Consider the following 24010-nt stretch of genomic DNA (forward strand, 5'->3'; position numbering starts at 1 on the left):
CTTTGTGAGGAAAACACTGTCTCACGACAGAGATTGATGTATACATAATACAGTATATCGTATCTCTCACATGCGCGATGTGAACTTGTAGATCTGATATTGTCAGTGAAGAGATTTGGTGTACGGGGGTGTGTGTGTGGGGGGGGGGGGGGGGGGGGTATGTAGGGTTTAAGTGGTGAAGCCTGATTTTTAGACTCCATAGTATGGCGTGTTGCTTGCCGATATGTTACGTATCAGGTGATCTGTCATGCAATTGAGTGTAAATCTCAAAGCTTTTTTCTTTTGTAATATTTTTAATCTTTTAAGAAAGCACACTGTTGAATACCATGTACTGTAAGTATTTATGTATGATGAACAAAAAAGACAAAAAAAACAAAGAACAAACAAAAACAACAGTGTATGTTCTTTTTTACACAACTGTTTCTCAATGTGCGACCTGGGGACCACCAAGGGACCCTTAGGGGGTCTGTTACGGGGGTGCATGTGTTTGGTCCAAGGTACCCAATAATGCCCAACCCTAAACCTAACCTCACAGGAAGCCACGGGTTACTTTTAACTTGTTAGTTGTAACCTGCCACGCATGTCGGGAGCCACCGGTGAGCTTTAACCGGCCGCATGGGTTAGTTGTAACCGGCAGCACATGTCGGGAGAGACGGTGTTGTCTAACAAACGTATGCACCCCTTTTACAGACACCTAATGTTGAGAACCAGTGTCGTACATAAGAGGAAGTGGCCAAAAAGAGGTCATCTGCAAATAATAATAATAATGAAAAAGAATAGCCCTTGGCTATTCTGGTTGGATTTCCCTTCCCCTGAAGTTATGGGGCATACCAATCAGGGCACTGCAAAATATGGTGCGGGGGGGTGCATACTTAGTTTAGACTAGTCATTGGTTAGACATGGGATAAGGTTAGGTTTAGGTGTGCTGCCCCGTGGGAGGTTAGGGTTAGGGTGAGGGTTTGAGATAGGTTGTAGTTGTAGGACTAATGACTGGTCTAACCAATGACTAGTCTAAACCAAGTACTAGTACTGTCTAAACTAAGGCATTTCTTGAATTTGCTTCCTTTGAAAATGCAGGTTCCACATATAGATTACGCAGTGATATTAGTCTGGCCATGCCAGGCTAGAAAAGAGGAACACCCCCTATGCAGTTCAAAGGTCACCCAGTCTAGAATTGCACCCTGATGACATAACTATAAATATGCTAATAAGACTTTGGATTGGGCCCATATTGATCATTTTCATAATACCGGTAACACGAACACTGTATGTGTTATGTAATTATTATATATTTTTATTTTTTTCTGAATGATATAAAGTTGTAGCCTATTCTATTCTATGTCATATCATATTATTTTTCTATGCTGATGGAAAGGATTCAACTCTCGAGATAGAAAGCACATTTAAGAACGATAAGCTAGAGAACTTTAGGTTAGGAACATAACTCCCAATCTTTGAAACATTTCATGAGGTGACTGCCATGTTGTTGATGAACGTCATTGTTGTCATTTCATTTTTATTTGTTGTCTTTTTTTATTACTAATGATACTTGTACTTCTCTTTTGGAGACAGATGAGGGGGGGGGAAGCGAAAAAATAAAAGCAAATGTCTAATTTTAGTGATTTAATGTTGTGATTTAATGTTTAATCATTGGATTTATCTGCTCTGATGAGGAAACTCAGCCATAAAATCACATCATGAATGTACTTTAATTGAGTGAGGGCTGACGAGCTGCTTGTGTCCTCATTTAAAATCTTTAGTTATTTTCCACTGGGCCTTGATAGCCTGGCTTTGCCAGACATAGCGTGGATTCATACCGCGGATGAAGCGTCTGTGAATCCATGTTATGTGTCTGGCAAAGCCAGTCTATTGAGCAGGGTGTTGGCTATTAGTTTAACATACACGTGGACCAACTTTTTCATAATACCTCAAGTCCATTAAGGGCAGAAGAACAACCTAGGTCTGTCACAATTTTTACATGATCGCCTAATCGTAACCAATAGATATTTTTCATAATCATTTCCACGTTGAAATACATTTTCAAATATTTTCATTAAATGAATTAATAATGTATTTATTTATGTATTAAGTATAAAGTTTATGAATATGTCAGTCAGTCATTTATTTATATACGTTATTCAAAATTCTCTCAAATTTACGGAGCCTAAAAAGACAATTATGTGTGACAGGCCTGACAATCAAATGTCTGGATTTCTCCTCTGCAACCAGCGCTCTATTCAAGGAGCAGGACAAGAGACCAAGCAAAGTGGAATTATTATTGTCCTGAATGAGCCATGCATTTCACCTGCCCTCAAAATGAAATAAACACCATACTGTGCAAAACAGTAGTACTACCAGGCAATGCTTGTTGGAGTAGACAATACTGAATACTGATGGTGGAATTGAAAAGCGTGGTCCTCTCGTAATTCCGACGGTGCATTATAGTCTGACAAGTGACAACGTGGCTTCGCGTGCGGTTAGGGTTAGTAATGGGGCAAGTCAGACCAATGCGCTGTCAGAATAATGGCGCTGACCCAAAGCAACATATCATGATATCAAATCCATTGACTAACAAAAACATTGTTTCCATACGCAAAATGAGAATCAACTTTGCTATACTTTATTTTATTTGGATGGGACAATGCACAATGAACACAATAAATAGATGGCAACCTAGGACCATAATGGTGCATAGACTCCTTCACACAATAAATACAGTACAAGTTTACTGTTATGAATGTGCAGTGGATCAATATTCTGCTGCTGTCATTGTGTCAGGTTATTTTCCGGCTACTACTAGTAGGGCAGTGTTATATAACCTCACAAAACTATGCCAAAAAATAACCCTAAGTTCAGTAAAACTATGCCTAGCTATACCTAACCCTAAACTGTAAAACAAGCACCCCCTCAGCAACCATCGACTCCCAGGCTCTGCAAAAAAGCTCATCCCGGAGAAGGAAGGTCTGAGTGGAACTACAGGAAACATGGGGGCTGTAGTCCAGGAAGAGCTGACATTATGTACAGTCACCAAATCATGTTAAAACTTTCAAAACACATCTAATTTAAATAAACACATTCCATCATTTTTGAGCAGTGCCAAACAGCTCCAATTGACTGGCTGCGTGTGTATGTATGTCTGAGTACAAACAGTGGTGTCGTTGAGCAGCCTGCACCGCTCAGTTGACACAGTGTGATTTGTATTATGTTCTCAACTTCATTTAAACCGGAAAATTGGTAACGAAGAGCTGCAGGTAAAAAAAATTACAGATAAACATCTATGAAAAAGCAACACAAAAGTTTTATATTCAATCATGGTGATCATGGCATTCAAATCCACTGACACATTGTTACCATAGAGAAAATAATGTCAATCTTAACACAATCATTCCCGGGATTCCTTCAAAATAGGAGCTTGGGATTCCTTCAAAATAGGAGCTTGGGATTCCTTCAAAATAGGAGCTCTGGGGTGCCGGAAAGACATGGTCACTTTTACAGCCAATTGGTGTTATTATAGGGGAGAAAGTTTCCAAATTTCACTCAGAATAAAATAAATAATCTTATTATATGTTTTTGGTGAAAACCATTAGTGCTGAGGGACTCCTCTGGAACGCTAGGCCCAACCGGGGCCTACCAGAAGGCAGGGCGTTTCCTACTCTTCGGACACAGTTGGAGACGTGCCATCCCAAGGTACCTTGAGCCACGAGAGGCGCTGCCGAGTGCCGAGCAAGCTGAACTAAAGCGAGCGAGTCGCCGCGCCAATCGTGCAAAATGTGCTTGAGTCGGCTCGATAAGAACAGAATCGTAAATAATCGTCCACCCTACTCGGAACCTCCGACACAAGTTAGCAACTAAAGCTACGTTTTAGAAAGCCAAGTGGCCAACTAGTAGCCTGGGGTCCACCTATGCTTTCTATGGCATAGGCAGCTCCCGGCAGGATCCGCCGGGAGAATCTAGACACAGCTGCGCGACATGAAACTGATTAATTAGAGCGATAGAGAGAGGAGTGTGTGTGTGTGTGTACATGTGTGCGTCAATTTAACAAAGGTGCAGACGATCAGAAATCAGCAGAGAGTGATCGACGTTTGCGCTACTCTATGCCGAATTGAAGTGGACTCGGACCCAGACTTTTTTTTTTCCTCCCTGGAAATAAAAACGTCTGGGTTTCCGAGGCTAGCCAACTAGTAGCTTTGTTGTCGTTTTTGACCGGAGGACCACCCCCGCAAATGAGATACCTTGGCTCTCATCGGCTGCTAGTGTTGATTACCCAACACCAACAGCTGTCAATGGGTAGCCTAATCACAATATGTATATGAAAGGGGCGTCAAAACGCTCCCTCGTTTTGATGAGGGGGCATGAACTTGAAGAAAACTCCTTTTCCGATTTCCCTGAATTTTCCCTTTCACTGTAACATATATACAGTATTGTTGATTAATCAGCTCCACCCCTGCATGAATCATCACATGTCAATACGTTGGTAACAAAACATTGCCACACACTGCAACTAAATGGTTGTCCCCTTTCTATGAGTCTTTAAGTGCATGTTTAGATTACTTTTATCACTACAGCCTTTTCCACAAATTGTACAAGTAAAGGGTTTTTCCCCTGTATGAGTCCTCATATGTTTGTCAAGATAATCTTTCCGACCAAATCTCCGTTCACAAACTATACAAGTATGGGGCTTTTCCCCTGTATGAGTGAGCATGTGTCTTCTTAGATGACTATTGTCACGATATGCTCTGCCACAAACTTCACAAATAAAGGGCTTTTCCCCTGAATGTACCCTCATGTGCAATTTTAGATGACTTACGTGACGACAAGCTTTGCCACAAATGGCACACGTAAAGGGCTTTTCTCCTGTATGAATCATCATGTGTTTTTTTACATTGCCAAATTGACGAAATACTTTTCCACAAACATCACAACTAAAGGGCTTTTCCTCTGTATGAGTCTTCATGTGTTGTTTTAGATCACTCTTTTTACTACAGTTTTTGCCACAAACTCTACAATTAAACCCTTCTCCTTCCACGTGTTGTGGCGTTTGTGACGTCAGTGGGTTTAAAGCTGACTGACCTTCCCAGGTCTCCGCCCAATCCTCATCACTGTCTTGAGTGTCTTCAATGTCAGGTTCAGAACAGTATGAAGATAGGAGTTGGTCCGTTGAGGTGCTTGATAGAGGCTTTGTCTCTCCATTTTCATCATCATTTTCACTTTTCACTGCCAGTAACGTCAATGTTGACCGGTCAACCTCCTCTGGTCTTTGAAGTAGCTCTTCATATTCCTGTTTAATCTGTGGAGCCTTGTCTAGGGAAGAAAACATAACATGGGAGAGCAACATTAGACAACCCAGGTGCTCACCACAGACACAAAAGTCAAAGTTAAAATAGTGCCCAGTGCCCACACTTTTTTGACTTGAGAGCTACTTTCAAAATGAGCTCAACGAGATCTACCCACCAAAAGAAAAAAAGGGATCCCATTGCTGAAAATAGTTTAAGTAAAGTAAAGGGGGGACTTTGGAATAGCGTTACAAGACACATTATAACATACATTAATTAACACAAACACTGCTCATGTCAATTAAAATCCAACTGTCAACTGCTCCAGGCGGAACGCTCCGTCAAATAAGCTTTATTATTGATATCAAACGGGATCGCTGTATTATTATTTTTCTGGTTGGCCTTTCCTTTTTCAGCGATCCTATAGACCGGTTTCACGCATGTGCACTGCAGTTCACCTCTTGTATACAGGCTGAATAAAAATCTGAATAACTTTAAAGGGGCATTCCACTCATTTTCAACATTTTACTGTCATTAATATACCTTAGAGCTGTGTGGAAATATTAAAATAAAGTCCCCCCCATTCTGTGTTTCCTAGAACTGGAGGTCTGAAAGAAATCATTAACATGGTGAATCACATCTTGATGACATCAAGATTTGATTAATTATTTTTGTGTGTGTCTCTGTTGTTTCCCCCCCACTGCATCCTACTGACTGACCTTGCCCGCAAGATTATTGCTGAGGAAATGATCACATTCTTCATCACGAGCACCATGGCAGATTTATTATATACCTATGCATAATAATTAATTATTACCCTATGAATATGTCTGCTAACACAGACCTCAATGAGCAGTAGTCAGTGGAAACAAGTAAATGAAATAAAAGTTAAACATTACATACCTATCCTATACAACTTTACTACAGGTTGCAGTCTTCCCTCAAGCATTCCACGTGCCCGGTTCTTCTCTCGCTGTTCCTCTGACAAAATTGAATATCTTCTGGAGGCCATCTCTTTAGAAAGTGACCTTTCCATGTGGTCGTCTGTGGATGACACCAGAAAAGAGGGGGGGAGGGGTGGATTTAGCATTCACCAACCTTACATTACCAATATATATATAAAACTACAGGCTGTAGAATAAATGTTACAGGAAGTTAAACATTTGAATATTCACGAGTGGTTCAGGTTCTAAAAAACACCTCGTCTCAAGTGTAACTAAACCCATTTCTAAGTCTGCTAAGAATGACCCAAGGGTCATAGGGGTATTAAGGCCCTTTACCCTTAATTAAGGGTATTCATAGTCCAGTATTCGTTCAAGAGGTGGCCACCGAAAACTACATGACGTCCCGCTGCGGTGGTCACCGCTCTGGTGGTCACCGCTCCGTTTCCCTGTTTTTACTAACCACCGTTTCGGTGGTCACCACTTCACTGAAAACTGGACTATGAATAGGCCTTTAGTCTCATTAGGCCACTTGTGTTATCCTCTGATTCAGTGTAGAGGGAGGTGACCATAGACTAAATCCAGCCCTCAACGGCAGTTCCAGTTTAATAATAATCTGCCCAAGGCACCTGTAACCTCACACAGCAGGTGGTCTCACAAGATGACAAACAATCTGTCTGAGAGACTGCAAACTACGACCCTCCCTTGCTATCCACAGAAATATAAAGTGTAATTAAAGCATAGCAAATCTGACTCCCCTGTTGTCATGTGTTCAGTTGAGGTGCTGGCTACAGGTTCTGCCTCTCTGTTTTCATCACCATCTTCATTGTCACTTTCCACTGCCATTAGTAATGTTAACCCATCAGCCTCCTCTAGTCTTTGACGTATCTCCTCCTGCTCTTCTTTATTGTGTGGAGCCTCTAGTTCCTCCTGGACCAGACTGGAGCTCCTCTCCTGTTGTTCAGGGGAAACCTCTTCACAGACAGGGAGGTCCATGGAGTCTAGGCAAAAGAATGTTTGAACTTTACATTAACTCCTTCATTTTCAAAATGGTTTGTCTTCCACTCACTCCGTTACCATTGCCTCATTCAAAAGTTTTGTTATTTCCAACACAGCAGCTCAGACAAAATGGTAAATGACAGCAGAGAGTCTTGTAAGCATAACATTTTAAACATCTACCAAATTTCAAAGAAAAAGTGTCCATAGAAAGAAAAAGCTACAGTCAATGAATCTGTAAACACCCAAATGAAAGGAGCAATTCCAGGAACCATGACACAACACAGTGAAAGTGCCATCAGAAAAGACATGGCGATGACAAAGGTGTGAGATGCCACCAGCCTCAACAACAACAGTTAATAATTACTAATTTCGACATCCCTACTTTTTACAGATGCAAGCTTGCATATGTCTATACTCTATAATCTAGGCCAGTGGTTCTCAATCTTTTTGGGGATTAAGGAACACCACAGGTTAAGTCAGGATCTCAAGAAACACCACTGTAAGTATCAACATAATTGTGTATAATACTTAGTCTCCATCAGGTCAGAAGGCTATGTTTTAACTGTCCGTCTGTTTGTTTCTTTGTATGAGCTTCCTACATACCGTTACCGTGGGTTACAAACGTTCATGAGGCATGAGGTCATATGTTGCGTACTAAGCTTGTGCACTGGGAATACACCTGACACTTATAAAAATGACCTCCGGGAGTCTCAATAAAGAAATAAATAATAATCTGCATCCATGATGCAGATGTTATCTGTCTATGGGACAAAATGTTTTTAGTTCATTTAGTTTTTGTATTATGGGGGGATCTGGTGTTCCCTGTAAAAGCCACACACCCAAGTCAAAGTCATGGAAGTGCCGGGGTAATCGCCTTGGTCTCCTCCCCCGTGCTGCTGCTGGGAGCTCTGGAGAAATGGTTCTGGCTGGTTCTGGAGAACTCATTTTCACCTGAAGGCTGGACTCCATAGACCGGTCTGGAGTCTCTGGAATGAAGGAATAGAATAAGGATGTTTTTGTACTGTAGATGAAGGTTGAGTGTGTTACACAGATGTAAATACTAAGCATTTAAAGTATGAGGTATAAAGTACAGCAGCCTTGTGTTCATACAACAGAATGTTTGGGTATTGGGTAAGACGGACGTTATGTATCCTTTTAGCAGACCTGAGATTGTACTGTACTTCCCTGTGCTTGTCCATGCAAACTGTTAATAAAATATTAAATTAGGCTTCTCACCTACAGTACAGAGTACAGACCATTGTAGAATTCTGTACTAAATGTAATAGTTACTGTCTGAGACTATATTAACCAACTACAAAACTGTCACAACTGTTATATAATCGCCTAATAAAAATTATGGCAAATGACAGCAAAATGATGGCAACTCTTGCATATACTAATGCTACTAATTTCAAAAGAAAAATAATACAATTATATTAAAAATAGAGGAAATAGCTCAATCTACAAGCTTATTTTGAGAACTTTGAGTGTTAAGTCGCTATTTGTCGTGCATATTAAAAATAAATGCATTTTTCATGTTCAATCATTCAATGCAAAAACACAATTAAATCGTTATAACGATTATTTGCGTGACAATCAAACATGTCATGATCGTGACAGCCCTAGTTGCCTGGAACCATATGTTTCAAATGGGAGTCCGTATCAACAAATGCGGGGTCCTTGACATGAAGTGTTTATGAACCACGGGCTTGCAGTTGCAATTCATTGAATACTTAACGTGTGTTTAAAAGAAACATGAACAAACCTGCAGTATGTAGCTGTCTGTCAATCACTTTGTTGTGTCTTAATGTGTGTTGCTCTGAGTCCTGCAGTTTCCAGTTTGTGAGACGCTTGCTTTTCGTTCACCGTGTTTGTTTTTCCTCACCACCATGAAAAAAAAAACTACGCGCACCTAATTTCCGTTTCCGGGACAAAGCCAGTTCATTGGTCAAAAGCAAGGGACAGCTATGCACTCCAATGTTGAAGCGCTGGGCCCCTTAGATATATATACTCTATGCTGGGCCCTAGTGGTAAGAGGAAGGACTGCAGGCGGACCCGTAGATTCTTGACGAGGAAACCCCGTGCAACCGAGCGCCCAATGTTAAAGCCCAGCTGCACTTCCGCATTTCCGGACACCAAAATTTGGTGTCCAAATGCTGAATCAGCGAAAAAATGCGGAAATAGACGGTACTTCCGGGTGCTTCAAAACGCCACTGAGCAACTTCCACTGACATGAATAGCGGAGGGGGCGGAGCTTCGCGCCAGTTTAGTCTCTATCCTTTTAATACTCTATGGTCAAAAGGCGTCCGAGCGATTCCCAAGCAGGTTCGGCCATGAAGCCACGCCCTCCGTCGCAGCCGCGCTGTGTGTGTGTGTGTGTGTGTGTGTGCGCGTGTGTGCGTGTGTGAGAGGAAAACATTACTGTCTAACATAGGATATATAATATAATTATAATATTCACGATGCTTTATAGAAATAAAATAATCATAAGACATTGCATGACTTAGTTATAAGGTGGGCTATAACTATTCTACTGCATAAATCTACTACATTTATTGTTACTTTAATTACAGCACCAACAGCAAATTTATGAGAATCATATAAATATAAAAGGCATGTAATAAATATAGTAGGATTATTGTTATTTACCAAAAAGTACTGTTAGTCTGGGTTGAAACCTGTGATCTAACAATGTACAGCCTATAATCATGTACCTATTCTGCATACTGTCAATCAATCACTCAATCAATCTCTTTATTTTATTTGAAATGAGATTGGAGGATAGAGATGCAGCAACTCCTCGTTTCAAGAAAATAATCAAAACAGAACAAAACAATCATCCACTGCAATACTACATCATATCATTTTTCCATTTTTCATACAATATATGGCAGGGACCCCCATAGGAGATTTGTACAGCTCTAGCAGTGATTCTCAACTTGTTTAATTTCAAGGACCCCCCGTTTGACATGCATTAGTCTACGGACCCCCATTTGATGGCATTTCTATCTCCGAGACCACAATTTATATTGTAAAACCAAGGTTAATTTAACTCTTGAGTGTACAAATGGAACCAAATCGACCCATTAACACAGAGTTACAGACCCATAAGGGTCCATTTGGTTCCAAAATCATTTATCATGTCCCCGAACCCCCTTTGGGAACCACTGCTCTACGGTATCAAGTACCATACCCCTGCACCTCTCTCTCTTGTCCTTATTTTTGCTGGGAGGAATTCATTGCTACATAGTCTGCAAGTTGGTGAAGCCCAAACCTTGCAGGTCTCTTTTTATTCTCCTTGTCAGAGCAGTATGGGTGTTCAGGAGCACTTGTCTGCTTCCTTGAACGGCCAGGGGTCAAACGTCTCTTTTAACCAGATTTTGGGCTGCGCTTGCTAATAGCAGTAGGCTGGGCTGGAATCATGGCACCCGGACGCCTTGCTGCTCTGCGAATTGCCTTTGAAAGTTTGATCTGTTGGTTGCAGTGGTGAGGGATTTCCCAAAACTGTGCATTGCAGACAGCACCTTTGCTGGATTATGGCTCAAACGTTTGAACTGCTTAGCCATTGCAACCAGCCCAGGGCCATGGTACTCATCTGACTAATCCAAATGTTTGGGCTACATCTGACTGATATTTCTGCAGTTCATTAAACATATATTCAACCACTTCATGATCCATCTGCTTCTGCTCCATGGTGGTATCTGCCTGGTCTGTGCTGGGATCCGATTGTGTATGCAGATCGATGTTGGAGTCCATCTGCTCCATTTCTGTCAACATAAATTGATTGAATACTTTATTAGACAAAATACTTTACATAGACATGATATACTTACTTATATACATTATATACATACTTATATACATAAAGACAGACAAAATACTTTATTAGACAAAAATATAAACAGCAACAGAGTACAGTCAAACTAAACTAAACTAAACTAAAGTAATTGTGGTGTTCCATTCGGGTAATTTGTAATCAATCCATAAACATGAAAAGAAAAAAAAACATAAAACACTATAGGAAGGTAATTTAGTTAGGTCATTCCACACTTGGGTGGCAATGCTGTAGAAGGTAGTAGAAGAAAGTAGTAGAATGTCGATCTTGATAAGATTTTGTCCCAGGATCCCCCATCTCATATTTGTTTTGCTTATGTTTTATTACAGAAAGTGTATGAAACTGTAACCAGAAGAGTGGACATTTTTACAGATAGCAACCCTAGCAATATATTAAAAAAAAATGTAGACTGCTTATTGTACATTTCTGCTTGTGCTGGCATCTGTATTTCATTAAATTTCATTGTTGAGTCACTAGGTGGCGCATTTACGTTGTGCAACTCCAGCCCTCTATCACTGTACTCAAAATTTGGCCTAATTAAGGGGAATTAGGAACACCTTTTCTTCATGCTCAGAACTCAGTTTGCAAGTTGTCACTGCAGACGTTTGACCTCCATGACCAGTCACCAATGGCAATGGGATCATTGCTTGTAAGTTTGAGCATTATATGTCTTTAAAAAAAATGATTGTGTCGATTAGGCTACATTTGTGGGGGTTTTTAGACATTGTAGCTTGCCTTCTTAGACTTACACGGTTACAAGCTTTGTGTATGGCATTAGCTGTTAAAAAACGATTGTAATAAAAAAACGATTGTAATCCCCTGTGCAAACCTGTGTCCATCAGTGGTTCTTGGTATCAGACCTAACGAAAGTTACAAGACCAACTTCGATGAGGCTGTATTGCTTTGTTTGAAAAATATAAGGTTTTCTTAATTTCCTGAAAAATGAGCATTTTGGAGAGCAGAGATATATACACATTACACACTATTTTTGATCCATACGCTTCCCCCTGCATGAATCATTAGGGACTTTAATTAAGCAACGACGGCTACGGGAGTCCGCTCCGGCAACCGGAAATGGATCAGTGCTCGATACATAAACAGGCTTGCCGTCACAGCCCTTTCTACTACGGCAGAACCTACACTTACACGTAGTGTCTACAACGCCATGTCATAACCATGTTTATTGAAATTATAGCTAAAATACAGTACATTTACACCGATTGCTCTATCACCTCTTTTCTGTGCTCTGAATGAAGAAATAACACTAATACCACATGTCATATTAACCATGTTTATTAAAACGGTTTTAGAATAACAGTTAGCTGACGTGCGACGGGGCGTTAAAAAAAACAAAACAAAAAAAACATGCCGCATAGACTCGTCACCATGGGAACCAATGTCACCGTCGCCGACGGCTGTTAACAGCCGTCGGCGACGATTTCGACAGCTACGGCGATTGTGTCATAGCCACCATACTTCCGCCTAGCGTCGCCGTCCTGAAACAGTCGTTGATTAAAGTCCCTATTATGTCAATACGTTGGTAGCCTGAGCTAACGTGTTAGGTTTCTGGTCTAGAGGGGCTGGTCGCGGCTCAGATTTGCGCACGCCCTGATTGGATCTCATCGATCTGTCCGTCACCCCCGGCCCCTCCTCTCCCCCCTAGTGCAGCGCTACGTCACATCATTTGTAGCGACGCCCACCCGGAAGGGTTGACTCCCACTTTTAGACCAGAGCGGCCAATGCGTTCTTCCAGGCTTTCAATTTTTGCACCAACAAAAATGAAAGCCTGGTACCGAGGCTAATACGTTGGTAACAAAACATTTGCCACACACTGCTACTAAATGGTTGTCCCCTTACTATGAGTCCTTAGGTGCAGGTTTAGATTACATCTTACAGTACAGCCTTTTCCACAAATTAAACAAGTATAGGGTTTTTCCCCTGTATGGATCCTCATATGAATGTTAAGATTTGTTTTGCGAGCAAATCTACGATCACAAACTTTACAAGTATGGGGCTTTTCCCCTGTATGAGTCATCATGTGATATCTTAGACGAATTCTGTTACTATATGCTCTGCCACAAACTTCACAAGTATGGGGCTTTTCCCCTGTATGTACCATCATGTGCGTTTTTAGATGAGTTGCGGTACGCAAACCTTTGCCACAAATTGCACACATAAAGGGCATTTCTCCAGTATGAATCATCATGTGTCTTTTTACATCACTAGATGTACTAAATCCTTTGCCACAAAAATCACAAGTAAAGGGTTTTTCCTTTGTATGAGGCCTCATGTGTTGTTTTAGATTATTTTTACTATATCTTTTGCCACAAACTGTACAATAAAACTCTAGTTCTTCTACATATTGTGTCTTTTGTGATGTCAGTTGAGTGTTTTCAGTGCCAGGTTCTGCCAGTAACGTCAACCTCGACTCATCAACCTCCTCTGGTCTTTGAAGTAGACCCTCTTGTTCCCCTTTATTCTGTGGAGCCACGTCTGGGGAAGAAAAGATAACATGGGAGAAAAAACATTAGATGTTTGAACGCAGAGAACGAAACAAGCAGGTGCGGCGCTAACCACAGAAAAAGGTGCTCCTAGCCCTGGGGCCTGTTTCACGAAACTTGGATTAACTAATCCAGGATTTAGGCCAAAGCCAGGCTTTTTTAATCCTGATCTTTACAGCCTGGTTTATTCCGTTCCACTAAAGCCAAGCGAGGCTCAGAATTGGTGGATTTGGCGAGCCGGGATCAGTAAGCCTGGCTTAATAGACAGTCTGGCTTTTTGTCTCTAGACCCATTCTGTAGAACACAGATTTACTGATCCTTCTTCTTCATGGGGTATTAAGGCAGTTTGCATCCTTAATAGTTGCATTACAGCCCCCTTCTGTATATCTCATTATCTTTACTAATCTATTCAAGACTTACTGATACAAGGACTTAAGCTTCTAAAATAAATACTGCTGCTGTAATTAAAGAGAGAACATACTCTCAATAGTGGATAGACTGAATGATTAACTACCCCAAAAATATAGTTTACATTTTACCACTACTATTAACTTAAAACAGAATTCTTAATATTGTAAGCATAATGATATTGTCGCATTGTGATATTTGGCCATAACTCCCTCCTCTGAGGGAGCTACCTTTGGGGAAGGGGGTTGTTGTCCAGACAGGGGCCAGACTGGTGAGGGTCATGGGTTCATGTAGCATGCCAAAGTTTGTGCTATTGCCATAGAGAATGCATTGGGCGTTTAAGTTAAATAACTCAGAAACTACAAAACATTTCAAAGTAAAAAGTTCCAGCATGTGTCTCCACAGTAAGCTGAATTTTACAAAGTGTGAATGGAGTTTCTAGGTGAAAGTGATTTTTTGAAGTGCCACTATCTGCCTATAAATGTCTCAAATTTGAAAGCACTATATTTCTAAAACTATGAAACATTTAAAAGATTCCTTTTCAGGCACACATGTAGGATGAACCTAAATAGGTTTGAATGGGGTTTCTAAATATGTAGGACTAGTAGTGGGTGAAACGTTACAATGGTAATATGTTGTAAAACAATGAGTAATGGTAATATTTAGTGGTTTTCACTTTTACAAAAACAAAAATAATAATAATAATTCTTCTTAACCGTGCACTTGCACGACAGCAACCCTATTCATGGGGAACATTCACCAAAAGCAGCTGATCTACAAGCTCACAAGCTGTCATGATGTTGTGCAGCCTATATATTTAGGTTATTTGATTTTATATAGTGCTTAAATTAGTCCTTTAATGCAGACCGATACAAATAAGGCAACATAAACCCATAATAATTGAATTAATCTGGAAAACATCATTGGTTTGTGATCAGTTTGACTGCTTAATGAACAGTAAAGACATCAGGATTAGGTTAAACCTGGCTGTTAGCCTGGTCCGGAGCAGGCTAAGTCCAAAGCATTAGTTTCCATGGTAACTAATGTAGCATCACTTTCATGAAACCGAATCAAGCCTCAACATATCCAGGTTAACTGGTTAAGTTAATCTGGCAAGATCAACCAGCTTTCATGAAACCGGTTAATCACTGATCCTATATTTTATAGATGTGGTAGTTGTTAACAAAAAATCATGGCATGGATGCACCTGGGACGTATCCTCAGTGATGTATCCCAAGGTCATCGAGGTTTCGGGTCTCTCGAACATCATACCCCTCACTCAGGTGACCCAGCCGGGGTGATCAAGTCCCGATATACGTCCCAGTATCTACCCTCAATCAGTCCCATTAGGGAAAAACCAGGGCCACACAATCTGTTGTTACCAGAACTACTCTGCCAGGACTGGGAGAACCAGATTCTGGCCCGTGGAAGGAATAGGCTCTGTGGGTTGACTCCTGTCGGGCCCCTCCTACGTCTCACTAGGTGCACTTCTGCTCTCACCAGGCCCAGGACCTGTGCATTGCACCAGACTCCCAGCACCAAACACTTCATTCAGGAGTGGTGGATTATAATGGCCCTCCTAAAAGCCTTAACAAGGGTTTTTTGGGCTTCCTCCTCACGGAGGACACAAGCTGGGGCGCTAACCCATACTGCTGGTGCCGTCTACATTCCGGCTGTCACGTGTCTCTCCGGTGGTCACCAGGCTATACCTGGTTGTCACATAGTCTATTCCTATGAGTCACTATAAATAGAAGAACTATAACAAAAAACATCGACTGTAATACACTGTAAATAAATGGTCTTTTTCCAAATAAATCTAACCCTCAAACACATCAAATCCATTTTTATTGGCTTTCTATGTAATTGAATTTGAACAATTGAGAAATGTTTCCCAGTAACAGGGGTTTACCCCATTTTGGCAATTAATTCCAAGTATCTCGGGGTCTTGTTCACGAGTGAGGGGAGGACGGAGAAGGAGATCAGCCGGAGAATCGGAGCGGCAGGGGCGGTATTACAGTCACTGTACCACACTATTGTGACGTAAAGAGAGTTGAGCCAGAAGGCAAAGCTCTCTGTTTACCGAGCAAACTTCGTTCCTACTCTCATCTATGGTCATGAAGTGTGGGTCATGACCGAAAGAATAAGGTCGCGAATACAAGCGGCCGAAATGAGTTAACACTCCGTTGATATAAATCGCTTGGGCGCTATGATTTTATGGATTAAATAACCCCGGGCAATCGGAGTACTTTTACAGACGGACCGGCATGATTAAATCTAACGCGACTAGCGACTGGACAGTGGGAGGCTGTCTAACACAGGATCTTTTCTTAGAATTGGACGGTGATTTAGATCACGAGTTATTAACGTTTTAAGATTTTAACTAATAGAAAGGACGCTGAACTTCGTCCTGGGCGATTGGGGTGTTAAGACAGACCTCAATGTGCAGTAGTCAGTGGAAACAAATAAAACAGAACAAAATAAACATTACATACCTATCTTACACATTATATATCCTATTACCACAGATGGCAGTGTTGCATCAAGCAATCCACAACGCCGGTCCATCTCTCTCTGTCCCCCTGACAACGTTGCATATCTTCTGGAGGACATCTCTTTAGATACTGTAGACCTTTCCATGTGGTTGTCTGTGGATGACACCAGAAGAGGGGGGAGACTCAGCATTCACCAACCTTACATACCAGGATGTATAATGAAGGACAGAAAGTTCAACGTTCAAATATTCACGAGCGGTTCAGGTGCAAACGAGTCTTTCCTACACTTGTCCATGATGTCATGGACACTGGGCTCACTTCCTTCCTGGACTACAATTCCCATAATGCTTTGGTCCACTGCTCCTCCTTGTGGATTCAGTGTTTTAGCTGTGACGTGAGCGCCCCCTCCTGAGATACTTCCGGGTCCTACCTTTGTGTCGCTTTTGTGTCCCCATAGTTATACTGTGACGCTCCGTCGGACTAAATCTGAGACGAAAACAACCATGAAAGTCTCATTTTACCGCAACAACAAAGCTGCGCTGCTCTCCCAAATCTGGCTGTGACAGGCCGTCTGCCCCACATGGAATACTATCGCCATTTTATTTCATTGTGTCAACTAAAATCCTCATTAACGCAAACTAGATTCAACATTGCACACATTCTAAATATGCCCCCGAAATATTTTACCGGGTATTTTGGACTGCTGCCACCTTCAATAATAATGATAATAATAGTCTTTATTGTCTCCACATCATATATTTTTGTTGTCATGGACACTTGTACAAAACACAATAAATCTACTCTAGTTGGAAGCATTAACCCATTCTGAACGGGAACCCATTTTGGTGTCAGCATCATGTCGTGCTTTAGCTATTTAAAAATAGCAGATCTACAAGCTCATATCGCGCCACCAAGTGGCGCGATACGAGCTTGTAGGTCTGCTATTTTTGAAAAATCGAAGAGCGACTGACATTTTTAGAACCTGATCTCAGGTCAGAATGGGTTCATCAGACCAGTGTGTGTCCGGCGGAAACCTCGTATGAATCTGATCTCAGGTCAGAATGGGTTAAGACCCATTTTAACCCTCAATGGCTTCTTTTCTGAAAAATAACGTCATTGTAAAAATATTCACGCGTTTAGATATTCTATTTACAATGGGATGCGGACGGGAGCTGGTGCCACTTGGACCCGGACGTAACGTAGCACTACAAAATGACGTCGGACTTAAATACTGAATAGGGGGATGAAGTCCAGGAAATAAGTGAGCCCAGTGTCCATGACATCATGGAGACCATGGACACTTTGAAATAGTGAAATATCTAAAAAACACATATTACCCACATAAAAACCCCAGGAAAGTGTTTCTTGTCTCCCAAACATCATTCAAATAAGATCTGGTTGCAAAAGGGGTGAAGTGGCCCTTTAACACACAAGATGCATTCAGGGAAAAGGAACATGAAGCCAGAGATAACTGGGCCGGTGGTCTCAATACTAAGGGGGTGGTGAAGTAGTCAAATCTGTCACTGTTGTTCTGGTAAGTGTGAACTGGGAGGGGGAAACAAGTTTCCATTAGTTGGAGCAAAAGAAAAAGAAAAAAAATCCAAAACCTGTTGCTGTTGTAGCTTCCGATGAAAGATTACTGGTTAATTGACTGGCTAATTTAGTGCAGGGGACACACACACACACCATAGGGATCCAGCCATCATTGGCAGTTTCACTTTAATAATAATAATCACAACCATTGGACTGAGAGATGGCAAATTACAGCTTCAAGTTAGGCCTGCTATCCACAGACAATTAAGTAATGTAGCAAAGCTGACTGACCTTCAGAACAGTGTGATGAGAGGAGCTGGTCAGCACTAGTTGGTTGTGATGTTCCACAGTCCTCTAAATGAGGTTGTGTTGGCATGTGTTCAGTTGAGGTGCGGGCTACAGGCTCTGCCTCTCTGTTTTCATCACCATCTTCATCGTCACTTTCCACTGCCATTAGTAATGTTAACCCATCAGCCTCCTCTAGTCTTTGACGTAGGTCCTTCTGTTCTTGTTTATTGTGTGGACACTCTGGTTTCTCTCGGGCCAGACCGGAGCTCCTCTCCTGTTGTTCAGGGGAAACCTCTTCACACACAGGGAGGTCCAGTGAGTCTAGGCAAAAGATAAAATGAGAGAAAAGCATTGAATGTTTGAACTTTACATTTCCTGTTCCTCATTCCAAGTTGTTTGTCATCCACTCCGTTACCATTGACTCATTCAAAAGTTTAGTTATTTTCAACACAGCAGCTTGGCCAAAACAGTAAATGACAGCAGAAAGGGGGTCTTGTAAGCAAGTGTGGATAGAGAAAAAAAGCTGGTCAATGAATCCGTAAACACCCAATGAAAGGATAAATTCCAGGAACTCAACCACGACAGCACAGTGAAGTGCCATCAGAAAAGACATGGCGATGACAAAAGTGTGGGATGCCTGAACAATGCATTATTTTGAATGCATTAATTACAAAAAATAATCACCCCAAGTTAACTAATGAGTACATTTCAGCTATTTAGACAAGCTATTTTGTCTGTACCTGTGGACATATGTTTTTATTCATAAATACAATGGCAATACTTCGTACACGGCGGGACCGTCTGACAATTGGATCTCGTGTCTTTCCCTGACGATGAGCGAAGTGCCATGCATTGTGATGGTGAGATGCTGAGTACCTACCTACCACCCAAGGAATAATAACCATGAGTAACAACCCCTATTTCAACTATGGCCATTTGAAAATCTACAAGCTCACAACACATCACATTGTGACATTGCAAGCTTGTAGATCTGCCATGTTCAAATATTTTTCTAAATTAGTTATGAGTTGAGAATTAACAACTGATGTATGGTGGTGGCCACTAGATGGAGGTATCTCACCACCGAATGGACACTGATTGGTAAAGGGAGTACTTGTACCTGTGTGCTGATGGAATTGTTTGGAAGTAAAGTTCAGAGACTCCGTCTGCTCATCTCATCTCATTTACTATCTTCCACAGTATATTAAGTAGTACACTTTAACTGAGTTTGACATCAATAAGGAGTTTCATAATTGAAGTAATGTCCCCTCATTTACTGTGGTTACACATGGCATGCAATATAACAATAGCACTGACATGATTATGTGTATTAATCATGAATAACAGCGCTATTTGAAAATAGCCAATGTCAACACATCACATTGTGCAAGCTTGTAGATCTGCTATGGTCAAAGATTTTGGTAAATTAGCTATAAACTAGAACTGCACTCTGTCGAGTCTACAGTACCGGTACTTGCACGCTCTGCTTGCGTAAATGGCCTACTTGTGTGCAACAAGCAAGTAGGCACTCGACAGAGTGCAGTTCTAGTTAGTACAAGCAATTGATTTCCTCACCCTTAAGACACTGTACGTCACAGGTGGCCAACCACAGGGGATGTGGTTCTGACCTCACTGTAGCCTCTGGTTCCACCATAGCCGCTGCTGCTGGTTCTGGTTCCACCATAGCCGCTGCAGCTGGTTCTGGTTCCACCATTGCTGCCGCTGTGCGAGCTTTACGTCTCCCTGCCCTCTCGCTGGGAGGCTCCACCTCTGTGTGCCCCAGATGTAATGACGGTGCCCAGTCAGGGTCTGATTCGGCCATGTCATCTGCTTTTTTACCTGAAAATAACAGAATTTTGTTGCTTTAGTTGTGTATTAACCAAAATAAAATAAGTCATCTTCACATTAACCTTTGATTTAATTTGATTAAGTAAACGGGACCTCGTGTGAACCATGCTACATGTGCAAACAGCAACATTAAAAACATTGCTGAGCATAGTTACATCATGTGTAGCGTTGCCAAAATAAAAAATACATATAATACTAAGTACTGATTGTTATTATTGAACTCATTCAGTGCCACCTGGTGGACACCAATTTTGGCCCTAGTTGCCACCGATGCCCATTATTAAAAAAAACTTAAATTAAATTCTATTGTGCATGTCATGTTTATGTCATCACCTGCACACCAGATTAGAGGAATTTTAAAAATAAATAAAAGGCGTCCAAAGGTCAGGTGGCACTGAGACAGAATTATTGAATCATTATTAATTCGGGTACTTTTATTTACAGTTACAATAACACAACAAATACCGGTACATAGAAAAAGTAATCAAGAATCATAAGCAAGCGAAGAACATCTTTCAGGTCTATGGGCTATAGTATTTTCTTACAATAAACATTAACTAAATCCAAACACATAAAATACCACCACTGCCGAACTTGAAGAGAGGTCCGCTAATGCGTTAAATATCTAAATAAATGTGATATGTATTTTTACCAGTAAACATGGCTCTGAACCCCGGATTTAAACAGAGGAGCAGAGGATGTTCGCTTTGCGGCGAGATCAAAGTCACGACTCACTAGTCTCTCATTATACACTAAAAAATTAAGTAATGTTGAATACTGATTATTATTTTTGAATTATTATTCATATTCATTCAGGAATCATTGTCTTGAGTAAGTAAACGGGACCTGAGATGTATCTCGTGAACCACAGTACATGTGCAAACAACAACAACCACCACCACACAGAGCAGTTATCTAGCATTAGCATCAAATGTGGTACTTACCCGTATGAAAATGTAGTGAACACACATACATGTGTCTGGCAATGTTGTAGAAGGCTATGTCCTTTCGTCTTACAGCTGACACCCAAGCCATTCGACGTCGCTTTGATATATCCGACATCTGATCCCCGTGCGTCTGCCTCCAGGTTGGAAAGGAGAAGAATTTCACTCCAACGTCTGAACACTTGTTATAGCATCCGACAACGCAGCACCGTCGACCCATAGCTAAATTAGAGCGACAGACAAACAAGTCAAAGATAGTAGAGATGGAAGACAGCTGCGTACTGCAGTGATAAGGCTCATACATAGTCTGGATTTACGGTGGTGGGGTGACCACCGAACTACAACATGACGTCACGAGCCGCGGTGATCAGCAAACCACCGCCACCGCACAGTTCTCTCTGATTTTACTCACCACCGCTCAATGTTATTTCAGCTCCGGTGGTCAGCTCACCACCGGAGCGGTGGTCACCTCACCACCGAAAATCCAGACTATGAATAGGCCTATAGTCGACACAGACAAGTCAACTTACAAACTGCAGACCGCAGTACTTATACACGTCAAACTTGTAGGCTGGAAAATGGCGCCAAAAGGAGGCGGAGTTAAACCTGAATTTTGATTAACACGTCACTATGCATGTCCCTTATCATGGCCTATTCATACTCCAGTTTTAGGTGATAAGGTTACTTATTCCGGCTACTTCCAGATAGTGGGTTGGGGGAATTTAATAGCTGTTTACCAATATTTTTTGAAATAACCTGCTTTGAGGAATGCTTTGACTTTTCAAATTTAACAATCCTCTGATATTCTTTCAAGCACTCTTTCAGAAGGCATGACACATGTTGTCGTTAAGCTCAGAGAGGCCATTAGCAAAAGTGACAGGGAAATGATCAGAACTGACTGGAGGACAAACGACAATAAAAAACAGTCACGAACGTGCTTTGCAGTTGCAATTGAATAATGTGTATGTAAGTTAGTTACAACCATCTTTGTTTACAACCATCTTTGTTGGTTGTAAAGTGTCTTGAGACAACTTGTTGTGACACTTTAATAAAATTGAATTTAATTGAAGTTAGTGTTAACTGTTGAATGTAATGCAAAGAAGCATGAACAAACCTGCAATGTGTAGATTTGAATCACTTTGTTGTGTCTTTAATGTGTGTTGCTCCTGCAGTTTCCAGCTTTTTCCACCGTGTATGTTTTGTTTTTCTCCCCACCGCCGAGCAAGAAAGAACTACACGCACCTAACTTTCGATTCCGGGTCAAAGCCAAGCCAGTTCATTGGTTAAAAGGATCCAGGCTCAGTTGTCTTTCGCCCCCTGGTGGAGGAGTGTGTAACAGAGAGAGAGAGAGAGAGAGAGAGAGTCCATGAGCTGTTACTTACGAGTTAATTACGAAATGGGTGGGCAAATTCTTGTTTGAATTTTAGACTAGCTGTACTACTTCACATTTTTGTATGATAAACCATTGCAGACTATATAGCAGCTTAGTGGTAGTTATCATGCATTGAATATGTGGACCCCATATTGTCGCATGCACATTGTGACAACAAATGATCAACTTTTGAACCTACTTTGTGCAGAGACCAATGAAACCACTTTTCTGCATAATTCAAATATGGGAAATATTGATTGGAATGGTTATTTTACTTCCATGTGCTTAAATGGCCTTTTAATGCAGTATTTTGCACACACATCTATAGGAATTTAAATAAGGCTCGTAAATATCCCCATTTTAAAGTGTGTGTCTGAGAACCAATATGTTCCTAATGGCTATAGAAAACGGCTCACCATTCTAATCTTTAATAGGAGTGGTAACATGTGTTTGTACGTTTTTTAACTTTTAACGTCACTTCTGTTCTGTTCATTAGTATTGCCATATTTTCATTATTGTTCTGAAGTTTGGGGAAATAACTATAAAAATTCAGTTCAGTCGCTAGTCATTCTACAAAAAAGAGCAATAAGAACCATTCACAAGGTCAGCTATCTGGAACATACAAATTATTAATTTTCAGTCAAAACTGCTAAAATTCACTGACATAGTTAGTAGCTTATCAAACAGCAATAATAATGTACAAGGCTATAGGAACCATAATTTACCAGCAAATATTCAGAATTTGTTTCGGGATAGGGAGGGGGGTTATAATTGGTGGGCAAACTTAAACTATACCCTATATTAAATTGTTTATAGGATCAATACAAGTAAAATAATACATGATAACCCTTACACAGTAGTAGCTTTTTCATATTTTCTATTATTTTGCATATTTTCCTACATAATGCCTCATTTGCATATTTAAAATGCGTAATACAATAAATCATTGTCTTCGTGTAAGTACTCAAATGGAGAAGTTTCATGGTGATAACAATCTAATTGAGAAAAAGAGGTTGCGCATCAGCAATGGCCAAACCCAAATCAAGAAATACGAATTTTAAAAATTCCAAAAAGGTAGCACATCCAAAAATTAAACAAGTGGGGGACAAAGGACTCACTTTTCCATTTCTTTATTGGCTCACACCAAAAAGGAACGCTTATTATGCTCTGATGAAGGCTGCATAGCCACAACCGTGGGTCTGACCGACTCGACACCGGGCACTGCACATACATTGTCAGGACCTCTTTATAAACAACATTTCTGAGAAACTGGCACTTCTTGTTTGTCTCTTCATCTCGAGCAAGAATATGCAGCCTGCTTTGATTTGCCAACCCTGGCCGCCACATAGAACTGGTCATGGCTGAAGAAGTCTCTCGTGCAGAAGACCCCAACATGGTGTAGTGTAGTGTCTGGCCCTGAGACTTATTGACAGTCATGCTGAAGCAGGGTCTCACTGGAAACTGTCGGCGGGGATGGATGATGTCGGTTGGGTACAGGGTGATGCTGAGTGTGCATCCTGCATTGACACCAACCACAGATTTTGCAGCTCTGCATCTCGTGCTTTGTCTGACTCAT

The 24010-nt window shown here is 41.1% G+C and overlaps 1 protein-coding gene and 1 long non-coding RNA gene across 2 annotated transcripts; both read right to left on the reverse strand.

Moving 5' to 3' along the window:
- Positions 1 to 322: 322 nt before the first annotated feature.
- LOC310862764 lies at positions 323 to 9112 on the reverse strand. The gene is made up of 5 exons (XR_014569619.1): positions 8979 to 9112; positions 8053 to 8199; positions 6177 to 7215; positions 4187 to 5301; positions 323 to 3889 (listed from the first exon to the last, which is right to left on the reverse strand). It is a non-coding gene; the product is annotated as an uncharacterized lncRNA (long non-coding RNA).
- A 1031-nt stretch (positions 9113 to 10143) lies between these two features.
- LOC310862749 (uncharacterized protein) lies at positions 10144 to 22253 on the reverse strand. Its single transcript, XM_083770818.1, has 7 exons — positions 22177 to 22253; positions 21063 to 21284; positions 19846 to 20109; positions 18274 to 18591; positions 16450 to 16602; positions 13408 to 13541; positions 10144 to 10980 (listed from the first exon to the last, which is right to left on the reverse strand). Exons 2-7 carry the CDS (start codon positions 21280 to 21282, stop codon positions 10831 to 10833), a joined length of 1239 nt encoding a protein of 412 aa, XP_083626944.1. The 5' UTR covers positions 21283 to 21284; positions 22177 to 22253; the 3' UTR covers positions 10144 to 10830.
- Between the last annotated feature and the right edge of the window lie 1757 nt (positions 22254 to 24010).

Source organism: Protomyctophum parallelum (assembly GCF_964188405.1).
Source record: "Protomyctophum parallelum genome assembly, chromosome: 8".
Classification (NCBI taxonomy): Eukaryota; Metazoa; Chordata; class Actinopteri; order Myctophiformes; family Myctophidae; genus Protomyctophum; species Protomyctophum parallelum.